The 13,642-nt window shown below is 39.4% G+C and overlaps 1 protein-coding gene across 2 annotated transcripts; it reads left to right on the top strand.

The window, feature by feature from the left end:
- The first annotated feature begins 227 nt into the window (after positions 1-227).
- On the top strand, positions 228-7,970 carry LOC133732716 (ent-kaurene synthase 5, chloroplastic-like). 2 transcript variants are annotated; one of them, XM_062160300.1, is made up of 14 exons: positions 228-472; positions 2,208-2,251; positions 2,326-2,611; positions 2,688-2,868; positions 3,171-3,388; positions 5,026-5,146; positions 5,299-5,396; positions 5,477-5,700; positions 5,799-5,911; positions 5,993-6,091; positions 6,296-6,511; positions 6,620-6,761; positions 6,973-7,218; positions 7,306-7,970. In XM_062160300.1, exons 3-14 carry the CDS (start codon positions 2,359-2,361, stop codon positions 7,621-7,623), a joined length of 2,229 nt encoding a protein of 742 aa, XP_062016284.1. In that variant the 5' UTR covers positions 228-472; positions 2,208-2,251; positions 2,326-2,358; the 3' UTR covers positions 7,624-7,970. The 2 variants fall into 2 exon arrangements, with proteins under 2 accessions (XP_062016284.1, XP_062016283.1); XM_062160299.1 differs by lacking the exon at positions 228-472 and adding an exon at positions 814-1,238.
- Positions 7,971-13,642: the final 5,672 nt, after the last annotated feature.

The raw sequence follows: 13,642 nt of genomic DNA, 5'->3' as shown, positions 1-13,642 counted from the left end.
TGTGAATAGCAAGATGTTGGTCTCTTGAGATAAGAGAATATACAGAACCAAGATTGGATTCATGGGCAGCAATAATAAAGGGAAGACAAGGTTATGATCTCAGTAGATTTAGAAAGATTAAATGATGCTTTTTGAGCAAAAAAAAGAAAAAGAAAAGAAAAGATGATTTTCTTTTAATTAGTAGTTGCTCTTGCGTTTTCTTTGATTAAAGTTACTACTGACATGCACTCACAAACAGATAATGAACTCTTGTGTATGTAGAGCATAGCCAGAGTTGTCTGTTTATCCTTCTTACTATCTTTTCTCCATAATGTAAAAGCACTGCTTTTTTGGTAACCTGGATTGAGTTTCTGAACTTGAATATATACATTCACGGTAAAATTATTAAATCAGGAAAGGTCCTGTTGCTGCAAGCGAAGCTAACAGTCTCAAGGGTCAAATGACACAGCTGAAGAAAATACTGCTGTTTTTGGTAAGATGTTCATAGGCTCTAGCTAGTAAGGATCTTTATACTCTTTTGTACTATTAAAAATATCAAATGCTCTCTTAACTTAGCAAAAGTTTGAGGGGACTAAACAAAGAACAAAGAAAATGTTCAACAAGGTTGATCTCTCTGTTTCCTCATATGACACTGCTTGGTTTACCCGATCCATAATTGGTTGTTGCCTTAGAAGATATCAACTCCATGCATGGGGTCCTCATAACTTGCATCCCATGTTAACAAAAGATGCTCTCTCACACTTTCTTTGTCCTTATCATAAAATTAAAATTCTAGGGTTAAGAAAAACAAAGAATTATATTAATCTGCTCTAGCATTTTTTTGTCAAGTGGTGTTGTCAGCAAAGAAAAATGAGAGGAAGTCAATTTAAATTCTTTTCCTATCGAAGCATTTGATGCCATTGTAAAAATTTCATTTAAAACTGCAAGTGCTCTATAGCATATGTGTAGGAGAGCATCAATGCCCTGTAGCATCATCGAACTTTCCCTTTCATGCAGTTTTAAACTCTCAAGAGTCAAGAATGCAAGAAACCAACACACAGACTGCATCTCCCTGTAGAATAATTGTCATTTAGTGTCTCTTCTTGCTCATAAATCTTGCCATCTTTATTCCCATTCTGCAGGTTTTTTTTAATTATACGCCCCCCATTTTCAAACACTCTCTCTATCAAAGCTTTTTCTCTCAACAATGTCCTTCTCCAACCTCAACATTTTGAGGTGTTGCACACCTTCCTCATCAGGTCTCTCTCTCTCACTCTCTCTGGCCTTTTTTTTTTGTTGTATTTTCTTTTTCTTTTGGGATTATGCATGATTTTCTTGAATTGGGTCTGTAAATATGTTGAATTGTTGATTATTGAAGAGGAGAAGAGGATTTTCGGTTGATAAAAATTGGATAATGTTCTCTATCTAACGGAACATATTAATTCATTTGTTGGCTGGCCTCGCATGAATATTACAAATCAATTTCAAATCATGGAAAAAGGTTCCAACAAGTGTATATATTTACTAAGACTATAAATTATGAGAGGAATGTAGAAGTCGAATAAAACTAAACACTGGATATTCACAAAGGAATTCGAGGTTTCTATAATTCTTTACAAACTAAAAGAATTATACCAGGAAGAAACAGCATATGGTGACAGAGGTTGTATAAGATGGTGACAAGCACTATATTGGTCGATTGATATAGAAGAGAATATCTAAAATCAAGTCCAGCCTTGGCTTTAGATATTCTTATCAAAACCAAAAAATACTTGCTTGTGGCAAGAAGAATTTAGCCTTGGAAAACAAAGAACTATAGAGGATAATCTTACAAAAACATGGAAACCAATAGGTAAAAGACAATAGGATAGGTGGTTTGTTCAAATTCACCTTACTATTCTGTATCAGGAGAAAGTTTCTTAGTGTTGTTACAGCCAGGGAGTTCACCGTTTTAGTTGTCATATTGATTATTCCAGCAGTCACCACTTGAGCCACAAAAGTTGCTTTTGGCCAAAAAGAAATGATTTCCTTGTAGTGATTGGTCTGTGTTTTCCATGATTGAATTGTACTACCATAATGTAACCACAAAGAGATGATGAGCTTTTGTATATGTAAAGCATAGAATCAGAGTTGTCTGTTCTTCTTAAATTTTTTTCTCCATACTGTAAAAGCACTGTTCTTTTTTTGGTAACCTGGATTGAGTTTCTGCTTATTAATATCTACAACAGGAAAAGATCTCTTGCCACGAGTAGAAGTAAATACTGCTGTTTTGGTAAGGTTATCTCCTTCTTCTTTCCCACTTCTTATATTACAAACAATATCATAATGCTTCTTTAATACAAGCAGAATTTTGAGGCAACCAAACAAAGAATAAAGAAGATGTTCAACAAGGTTGATCTCTCTGTTTCCTCATATGACACTGCTTGGGTGGCAATGGTCCCTTCTCCAAATTCTGAAAAGGAGCCTTTTTTCCCTGAATGCGTAAATTGGTTATTGGATAATCAACTCCATGATGGCTCATGGGGTCCTCCTAATTTGCATCCATTGTTAACAAAAGATGCTCTTTCATCCACCTTGGCATGTATCCTTGCACTAAAGCAATGGAGTGTCGGTGAAAAACAAATTAACAAGGGTAAATTTATTGACCTTGCATATATAAATTTCCTTTGCTGATGTTGTTTATATCAATAACCCTCTTGTTTTTGTAGGGATGCATTTTATTGAGTCAAACTTAGCTTCAGCTACTGATGAAGAGCAGCCATCGCCTGTTGGGTTTGATATAATATTTCCTGCTATGATTGAATCTGCAACGAGTTTGAATATGAATCTTCCCCAGGGTGGATCAACCTTAAAGGCTTTATTTCACAGGAGAGACTTTGAGCTTAAAAGGTATTTTCTTTGCTTTCTTTCTTGGGTTATGCTTGTACCTGTCTTTTAGTTAAAATTATCTAATTCACTTACCTAGTCAAGTTACTGAACTCAAACCTGCATATGTGGGTTTGGATTTGTTTTTATAACCTTAGAATATTTTTTTCTTTTATTACTGGGATCAAAAGAACAAGGTTCCTTTCTTAAGATAGTTACGAATGTACTCAGTTCATCAGTTGTGCTAGGAAAGCATAGGAAATGCATTTCTGTACTGCATCCTAACTCTTCCTCATTGAAATGTTTATTACAAATTTGTTGTTTAGAGGCTATGGAAGCAACTCAGAGGGGTGGAAAGCCTATATAGCATATATTTCAGAAGGAATTGGAAAGTCACAGGACTGGAAGATGGTCATGAAATACCAAAGGAAGAATGGGTCTTTGTTTAATTCACCATCAACTACTGCTTCTGCTTATACTCACAATAAGAGTGCTGGTTGTCTTGATTACCTATGCGCACTCATACAGAAGTTTGGGAACGCAGGTGCCTCCCTTCATATATACTTTCCATTTATTTATTCTTTTAGTTTTCATTTAGGGTCCTTGACCCAAAGCACCAAAATTGAACAAAGTTATCCCACTTACCCCAGCAAGAGATTTTTATTCTCACTTACCCTATTTGAAGTAAAATGACATTTTTGCCCTCAGCCAAATTGGAAAAAGACATTGATGCCATGCTCCTCTATCTCTCCTCTCTCTCCGGCACGAGCAACACAGTCCCTCTCTCTCTCCTCACCCTCGCCGACGAGGACAACCATATAAACAAGCCTTCGAATCCCTCCCCAACTGGTCCTCCAACGACTTCGACCTCTACATGTCCTCCGATCCTGATTTCCCGCCGGCCCAGTTCGTCGCCGTCCACGAAGAAGACGACGAAGACTTTGACTGCGAAGACGACATCTTTTCCCAGTACCATTCCACAATCCACGCCGAGCGGAACCGCGATGACATCGTTTCGGAGCCCAATTCCATTTCCAACACCGACGATTTGTCGTCGGACCGCGAGAACCAGGTCAATTTCGTTATGGATCGGTTCCAGCAGCGCGTCGAGCAGTCTCAGGTAACAGCCCGTTCCGTTTTGGTCTCCGGCGACTCCGATTTTGGGGTTGTGGAGGGGAATTGTGACATGGAGGCTCTGGGCTCGAGCTCCCGGAGGACGTCAGCGACAACATCAACTACTACTTCCGGTCCCGGGTCTGCAGTCGGAAAGATGGGAGAAGATGACATGGGTGCCCAAATCATTTTCTGGGTGCCCATATCAGTTTTTTTTTTTTTAAGTAACGGGACAATGAAAGAAAAAAAAAGTTTTGAATGTCTATTGGGGACAATAGGCGTCTATTGGGGGGCAATACGCGTCTATTGGAGGGCAATAGACGTTTTGAATTGATGTAATCTTTTTTTTTTTTTTTCTATAATCAAAGTATTATTTGTCTAAATTTAGGGAGATTAACTCCCATTCTGGCGATTGAAAGTCCTATTAGAGGGCAATAGACGTCTATTGGGGGGCAATACATGGCTGATAGTCATCTATTGGGGGGGCAATACATGGCTGATAGTCGTCTATTGGGGGCAATAAACGACTATTGGGGGGCAATAGAGGTCTATTGTCCCTCTATTGGGGGGCAATACATGGCTGATAGTCATCTATTAGGGGGCAATAATGGTTGATAGTCGTCTATTGGGGGGCAATAGACGTCTATTGCCCCTCTATTAAGGGGCAAAAAAAACTTTCCGGTGAGATTTTCAGCAAATTCCGGTGGCCGGTGACCGGAATCCGGCGAAAGTTGACCGGAATCCGGCGGCCGGTCACCGGATTCCGGCGGCGGTGACCGGGCTCCGACGAAGTCTCCCATGGTTTCTCTCTCTTCCATTTTCTCTCTCTCTCTCTCTAAGTAACAAAGGGGTAAGGGTAAAATGGTATTAAAAAAAATTAAAAAACAAAAAATAAATCTTAATGGGGTATTAGGGAAGACCTCCTTAGAGTGTTTTGGGTAAGAGAGAATTAAAAAAACTTAATGGGGTAAGTGGGAAAAAAATCTCTAAAAATGGTGTAAATGGACAAAACCCCTTTCATTTAAACATTGTGATTAATTTTAACTGATTCTCAATTTCCTTTTCCAGTTCCAACAGTTTATCCTCTAGGTCACTATGCTCTTCTTTCTATGGTTTCAACTCTTGATAGTTTGGGTATTGATCGACACTTCAGGGAGGAAATAAGGAGTGTACTGGATGAAACATACAGGTAATGCTTCCTACATTAAATGTCTACGCTAGTAGTGGGGTATAACCTTAATGAATGGATTCCACATGCTTATTTAATTTATTCCTAAGTGAAAGCCTAAAGATATTATTAGTTCTCATCCATGGGGAAGAATAACATTAGCAAACAAACAGATGCTGGCTGCAGGGGGATGAAGATGTATTTTCAGATGCTGCCACCTGTGCTATGGCATTTCGACTCTTACGTGTTAACGGATATGATGTCTCCGCAGGTATTTTTGAATTTAGGTGTCTTGGTCTTCATTCCTCTGTTTTGGCAAAATTTACTTAAATGGCTTATGGTGTCTTGTAGATCGGTTAAATCAATTTTCAGAAGACCATTTCTTTGATTCCCTTGGAGGATATCTAAGGGACACTGATGCTGCATTAAAACTGTTTAGGGCATCGGAAGTCATCATACATCCAGATGAATCAGTTCTAGAGAAACAAAATTACTGGACAAGGAATTTCCTAAAACAGGAATTTTCTAATAATTTAACTCAGCCTCACAGAATCAATAAGCATATTGGCCTAGAGGTAGCTTTCTATTATAAGTCTCTCTTACTGATTTAATGGTGTAGGTTTTTATGATTCCAAGATAGTTTTTGGAAAATGCAACTTTTTACTGGTTTCAGGTGGATGATGCTCTTAAGTTTCCTTCCTATGCTACTTTGGGTCGGTTATCGAGCAGGAGGGCAATGATATCTTACAACACCAACAGTACAAGGATTTTAAAATCTTCTTATCGGTATACCTCACTTAGAAGAATATGATTTATGCTGAACTATTGTGAGGACCATTATTTCTCCTTATACTCTTCCTTTATTAGTTGTTTGAATATTGGGAATGAAGACTTCCTAAAACTGGCAGTGGAAGACTTCAATACGTGCCAATCGATACATCGGGAAGAACTCGAGCATCTTTCAAGGTAGATGTTCCTCCTCCTCCTCATCCTCTTTTCTCTGTCTTTGAGCTGTTTGTTAGTGATGTTTCCACCTTGATGTCATATGAATCACTGAGAGTGCAGGTTGTGGAGGTTGGCTCTTCTTGCTTTTGTTGTTTCAGTCAATGCAGAACACTTTTTTGTGTTTCTTTTTCTTCCTGGAGTATGATTTTTCTTTCATGTAAGCAGGTGGGTTATCGAGAGCAGATTAGACAAGCTAAAATTTGCCAGGCAGAAGCTGGCTTACTGTTATTTCACTGCTGCTGGAACCCTTTTCCCTCCTGAACTAGCAGATGCTCGCATATCATGGGCCAAAAACGGAGTACTTACAACTGTGGTCGATGATTTCTTTGACGTTGGAGGTTCCGAAGAGGAACTAGTAAACCTTATACAATTGGTTGAGAAGTATGTTTCATTCCACATTCCTTTTCAATTGGCCATTGCATTTGTTGTTAATTGGTTCAAAGTTTCTACTGTGCTCTAAATATACTGGCTCATGTGTTTAAACCACAGGTGGGATGTGAATCCAAGAACCGATTCTTGCTCTGAGAATGTTGAAATCGTTTTTTCAGCAATTAAGAGCTTAGTTAGTGAGATTGGCATCAATGCATTCGCAAGGCAAGAGCGCAGTGTGACAAATCACGTCATTGAGATTGTAAGAGGGAATCTTTAACTTGTCCATGTTATCATTGCTCTATCTATTAATCAAGTGATAACAAAATGTTTTTGGATAGCAGTAACTGTCTTCCTGAGCATCTGAAAAAGTTTTGAGTACTTCATTAAAATGCCTGATCTCTTTCATTATGAAGTTCAGTGTTTTTTACTCACTGAAATTGGGATTATGTGAGCTCTCTTTGATTTTTCAGTGGTTGGATTTGCTCAAGGCTATGCTGAAGGAAGCTAAGTGGTTGATAAACAAGTCAGCGCCAACAATGGAGGAATACATGGAAAATGCGTACGTCTCATTTGCCTTGGGACCTAATGTCCTTTCAAATCTCTATTTGGTAGGGCCTAAGCTCTCAGAGGATGCTGTACGGAGTTCGGAATACTACCATCTGTATAGACTAATGAGCACTTTTGGGCGTCTTCTCAATGATATGCAAAGCTATAAGGTAGACAACATCCCCATTATTTGAGATGACAGTGAAAAAGAATTATAATATATGCTACTTTGTAAAGAACTCGCGACTATATTTCAGAGGGAAGCTGCGGAAGGGAAGCTAAATGCTGTAACATTGGCCATGATTCATGGCAATGGTAGTGTTAGCGAAGAAGAGGCCATCAATGAGATGAAGAGCATTATCACCAGTAAGAGGAGAGAACTGCAAAGACTAGTTTTGCAGGACAAGGATAGTGTAGTTCCAAGAGCTTGCAAGGATCTGTTTTGGAACATGGGCAATATTTTGCATCTATTTTATGAAAGGCACGATGGATACACCGCGCATGACATGATGAAAACTGTAAATGAAGTAACCGAAGAACCCATCATTCTCAACGAATTGCAAAGCAGAAAGTAAATGAATGGCATGTACAGCTAGCTACAAACAACTGGTTTGTACTCGTTTTGGATTTAGGACTGTTGAAATAGCAAATCAAATAAATGAGGAAACTATTGGTTTGGTGGGTTTCTAGATGATCACCATGTTTTTCATCTTTTACTACCTATCGTGGACTATGCATGTAGCTAGCCATGTTGTAAACTTTGATTTTTCATTGCATATTTACTCCATTCTCATATGCAGATTGTATTGGCCGGTCAAGAGACAAAGCATTCAATGCTTGTTTGATGATTGTGTGTAAGAATCCCTATATAAGGGATCAGCTGGTACGTGTTGCAAAGTATCCCCATAATTCATTAGAGAGTTCATCAATAAGAAGCAGCAGCTTGTCTTCCGATTTCTCACATCCTTACTTTGTTATTCTTGTTTTTTTCTTTAAGGCCTCGTTTGGTTAAAAGAATTAGAGCCTTGGAAAAGGAAACTCAATCCTTTCTTGTGTTTGAGACGTCAAAGGAAAGGAAACATTTTCTTGAAGAAAGGGAAAATTTTGGGAAAAGTGGTTCATTCCAAACCCTTAAAGGATTCATTTCTCTCTCTTTTTTTCTTGCATTTATTACTCACTTTCTATTATTTTATTGCATTAATTATAAACTGTTTAACAATTTTCTTGATAACTTTTCTTATGTTAACCAAACACTGGAAATGAAAGTTCGTGGGAAATTTAATTTCTCATCCCATAGGAAAGTCAAAGGAATTATATTTTTCCTTTCTGGAAACCAAACGAGGAGGCCTGAGTGTGAGTGAGTGTGTTGTAATTTGTTTGTAAACAATCACCCATTGTAGTTGATGTTAGCTTGAAAGCTTAAATACCAACAAAGTGGTATCAAAGTACTTGGTTAGTGCTTTTGTAAAATGGCTTCTGATTTGGCGCAATTCCAGATTCCAAAAAATTATGAGAAATGGTGCATCCAATTCAAAACTTTGTTTAGATCACAAGATCTCTGAGAAATCGTACAAAGTGGGTCCTACTCCAGAGTAAGAAGCCACATACAATCAGGGGCGTAACTAAGTCAAGGGCTGGTTGGGCTATAGCCCAACCTAAGTTTCGGTCGAAAATTTTCCAAGTATACCTATAGCCCAGGCTCATACCTAGCCAAATCAGGTTATTTCGAGAAAGAAATTTTTTTTTACGTGAATCATCCTTCGTCTTCCGTCTTTGTCCTTCATCCTTCGTCCTATGTTTTCGTCCTTCCCTTCAGTCTTCGTCTTCTATTTTCGTCCTTCAGCCTTCAAATTTTCAGTCATTATAACACGGGACAATGAGAACTGGAGGCTTCCTAAAGTGCCAAGTACCTGGGGTTTTGCTAATTTTTGGGTTTGGTTAGTGTTCTTGGGTATTCTTGGTTCTTCTGGGTTTGTTTAGATAGAGCAAAAATGAGTAATTTGGTTTGAAGTTTTAACGTATTGGTGGAAGTGAATTATGGCTTAGAAGACAAAGCAACCCTACTCTTCTATCATTTTCACAATATACACACATACTAATCAACCCTACTCTTTCTGCACCAGTTGTTGGGATTGTGATTGATGTGCCCATTTCAATGATGCATACTCAACTCCTACACTTGTGTATAGTTGTACTAAAAAATAAATTTTGGGCTTCACCCAAAGAAAGAGATCTAAAAATATAGCCCACTTTTTTTTCGGATCCTAGATCCATCGCTGCATGTAGAAGTCCACTCTCAAAGATCAAAGAAAGAGAGAGACAAAGAAGGCGTTATTATTTCTATGTCAAGGATTAGATGATTAATTCAACGTTTGAGAAGATCGCTGAAGCGACAACAAGCAAGGAAGTATTGGACACCTTGAGTATAATTTTCAAAGGTGTCGATCGAGTGAAGAGAGTCTGTCTTCAGTCACTAAGGGCAAGGTAAAAAAAAATTGATTTTAGTTGTTATCACTATTAATTAAGTCAATAAGGCTTATGGTTAAATTTTGAAGGACTAAATACTGTTTAGTCCTTGAGCTTTTGACCATAAAACACTTCAGTCCCTGACCTTCTAATTTCACACGTTTAGTCCCTATACTTCAAAATTTTAGACCAATAGGTCCTTGCCGTTTAAAAGTCACGGCGAAATGTCTATTATGCTCTCAGTTCTTTTTTTTTTTTAAATTAATTAATTAAATTTTTTTTTTTGGAAAAGGATTTTTTTTTCCCTTTCTTTCTTTCTGTTTGTTTCTTCATGTATTCGATTCCTCCTTCCTCAAATCCCTCTCTCTCTCTCTCTCTCTTCTTGGTTCTCAGAAAAGGGAAAAGCAGCTTCCCTTCTCCATCTTCCAACCCAACACGACTAAGAAATATCAATCCCCAATCTCCAAATTTCCCTCAAAATTAAGCCAAAGCAGCGAAAGCCCAATTCATTTCAGGGATGAGGCTGAAATGGCGTGAGTCGATTTGGTGGGTTGAGTCGATTTGGTGGAATCGGGTGACTCAAAGCCTCAAACAATCAAACTCATCTCTCGATTTGGTGAGTCGAGTTGGTTTCTTTGGGTAATGATGCTCTATGTTTCAGGAGGAGAGATAGAGAAGAAGAGATAAGCCATGCCAAGAGTTGCTCTGGCATGGATTTGGAGGTGGCAGTGAGGAGGGACAGGATTTGATCTTGTTTTTGGGGAGCTGGGTTTTGGGAGGCGGAACAGTGGCGTTGGTGATGGCGGTGGGGATTGGGGCATGGATTTGGAGGCGACAGTGAGGAGGGTGAGTCGGAAATTTCTGGGTTTGGCTCAAGAGCATGAAAATGCTCAGATTGAAGATGGCAGGTGACGTCGTTTCGGACAGTATGGTCTCCTAGTCTTCCAACCCAAGCCTGCCGCAGCTTCCGCCCCCCGATCCGGTCACGGCCTCCAGACCCTCGCTGGGAATCGATTGAAGCAGACCTACTCATCCTTGCTGCTGCGCGCCGCCGCCGTGTCGGGTTTAGGTCGCATTGGCGAAGTCTCCTGCAGAAGCGGACAGGGGTTGAATTGCTGATGTCGGTGGCCATGGGGGAGGGTGGTGTAGGGGAGGCCGCAGAGGAGGTCGTAGGGGGTGGAGGAGAAGAGATAAAAAGAAAGAAAAATAATAAAAAGAATAAAAAAAAGAAAAAAGAATAAATAAATAAAAAGAGAAAGGAATAAATTTATTAAAAAAAAAAAGAACTGAGGGCATAATAGACATTTCGCCGCCACTTTTAGACGGTAAGGACCTATTGGTCTGAAATTTTGAAGTATAGGGACTAAACGTGTGAAATTAGAAGGTCAGGGACTGAAGTGTTTTATGGTCAAAAGCTCAAGGACTAAACAGTATTTAGTCCAATTTTGAATAACCCTACAAATGCCCTTCGTTTATCAACTATGATTTGGTAAAACTGAAATAATATAACTTACTGAAAAAGAAACTCACTCTCCATGGTGGTGGTTTGGGCGATTCAACTATGGTGCGCCGAGACAGGCCGGCTGGGACGCGCCGGTGGTGAGGGCCTGACGTCAAGGGCTGGGCTGTGGACATGGTGGCTGGGCGGCGGCGTGGATGCAGGTGTGGATTTGGGCTGAGAAGGGGTTTAGGCTCCTTGTTGCTTTGGCTTCTTGGGCCTGGACATTGCTAATGGGCCCCTTTTGGGCTTATGTTTGGGTTAGGGCTCAATTTTTGGGCCCTGCTTTGGTTGTTTGTTTATTTACAGTTTTTATTTATTTAAGTTTTTTAGTTTGGATGCTCTTTTTGCAAGTAATAAGTCCCTACACTTACTGTGTAGGGCTAGTCGGGCTTTGTGCCTGTGTGTGCACTCAAAGTGCCTTGTCTGCTCTAGGTAAGCGACGAGTTCCTTGCTTCGTCAAATGGTCACTACCGCCTAGGGGCAGGGTGAAGCTAAGTGTCGTCGGATCTTTCTTCCGGCGGCAACATAGTAGTAAAGTTGTGCTTATGGTAATTATGCTAAAAAAAAAAAAAAAAACACTCACTCTCAAGCATCTTTACGTAGTAGCTTAATATTGACGGGCTCATAACATGTGGGTAATGAGTATATTGTATGCTCATTACATTTAAGTAGATTGACATCCATTTTTTATAAAAATAAATAGAATAAAAAAAACCGGTACCAAAAGTTAAAATTTATTAGAAAATTTAGGAGACAAATCAATCATTAATAAAAAACTAGTACTCAAACAATTTGTTCCCCACAATTTGTAAGAGAAGGAGTCTCCGAGCTTCTTAGAGCAACCTTGGTTTCCGCTGGCGGCGACACTTTCCCCACAGGTAGCAACGATTGTGAAGCGGCGAGGTTCAGCAGCGGTGTGGGGCGGGTTCTCAGTGTCGATCGTGGTGGCGGTGAGAGGCTTTCTGTTCCGGAGGCGTCTCTGACCGTGCTTTCTGGGTTTGATCTAGACTTTGTTCAGTGGCAGCGGATTGATTGGCTTCGATCTGGGCTTGTGGTTGATTTTGAGGGGAAGGTTCTGACCTTTTGATTTCCTGGTTGGGGCTCGGGGTCTTCGCTCAAGTCTCAAAGATGGTGGAGGACATTGGCTGGCCACCAGATCGGTGAAGGGTTGCTGTGTCTCCGGCATGTCGTTTTCACGTCGATCCGGAGTGAGAGGAAAGGTTGGTGGGTCTGCTTCGTTCGGAGATGGTTTCCACAACGGTTTGTGTCAGTAACGGTGAAGGAATCTGGTCATCCCGGGCGGTGGAGGTGCCGGATTCGATCGGGTCTGCGCTCCAGGTTTCTCGGCTAGAAACCCTAGGGTTTGGGGGGCTGGGCCTGGAGTTGTGGGTTAATGGGCCGGTGGGCCTATTGGTAGACTTTCATCTTTTCTTTTGTTTCGAATTGGGCCTGGTATGGTCTGCTAGGAGGTAGCTGAGTTTTTTCCTGCTTTCAAGTTTCAATAAGTACTCTCACCATGATCTCCCTTGGTTGAAGCTGTTTGCTGGTTGATGAGTAGTGATGTACACCATGAGGGTCTTAGGCGTCAACACTTGTCAAGTCAGTGGCTCTAATTTAGAGTTGGATATGTGTAGAAGTTGTTACTTTTGGTTTTTTTGCATTTTCTTTTTTAGTTTGGTTTGTTTACTTTTGGTAGCTCTGCTATATGCAATATGTTTTGTGCATTGAGTTGTATTATGAGGAATTTTTGAATTCCTCTAGCTTGACCGAGAGAGATCGTTATATTAATGGAACATGATTCCGTTCCCCTCAAAAAACTAAAAAAAAAAAAAAATAGTACTCCACAAAGTCCCAATTTCAAAACTGTTGGGGGAAAACTGTTACTACCAAAAATGGGTTTAGGAAATAAAATGAAGGAAATCACTACTATCTTTATCCGATGAAGTTCATCCCATTCAATGTTCTTTGAAAATGAAATCCATACTATTGCCTGGACCGTTCCATTCCATGTATGATCAAATCCAGTTTTATCTTTCAAGCATATCAAATGCGCCCAATCCCAACTAAACACTGAGTATCCATTAATTATAAAATAAAATACCAGGTTATAGAGATAGACCAAAGCATGTATCAAATTACATTAAAAGGAAAAAGAAAAATTTAACTTGACTCAGATTGTAGGGATAACACTCACATTTTACATAAATTAAGATGAAAAGGCTAATAATCTCATTATTCGCATTCTTAACGTGTTAGTGTAGTTTTATGATGTTCATTTTTTTAATCACAAAAAACTCAAGGGAATTGAACATCATTCAGTATCTGCTATCAAATAAATTGATTGAAATTTTTTAAAATTTTGCTAGCATTTCTCAATTAATAAATACACATTTCAGAATTTATGAATTAACAATAAAATTGTCCATATAATGTCAAAATACTATAGATATATGTATTTTTATAAATTGGTCAAATGAGTAATTGACAGGTCAAAGAGCGCAGGTCTATGAGCCTGTGCATGTACAGAGACAAAAAAATATCAGAATCTAGGACCAGTAGGACTGTAGAGCAACAGCTTTTAGATACCTCCGAGGCTCCAACACAAAAGAACCATCCATCTGTTCCTT

The sequence above is a fragment of the Rosa rugosa genome, chromosome 2 (genome assembly GCF_958449725.1).
Source record: "Rosa rugosa chromosome 2, drRosRugo1.1, whole genome shotgun sequence".
In the NCBI taxonomy this organism is placed as follows: domain Eukaryota; kingdom Viridiplantae; phylum Streptophyta; class Magnoliopsida; order Rosales; family Rosaceae; genus Rosa; species Rosa rugosa.
Note: the sequence above shows the minus strand (reverse complement) of the source record. Positions and strands in the feature narration are given on the sequence as shown.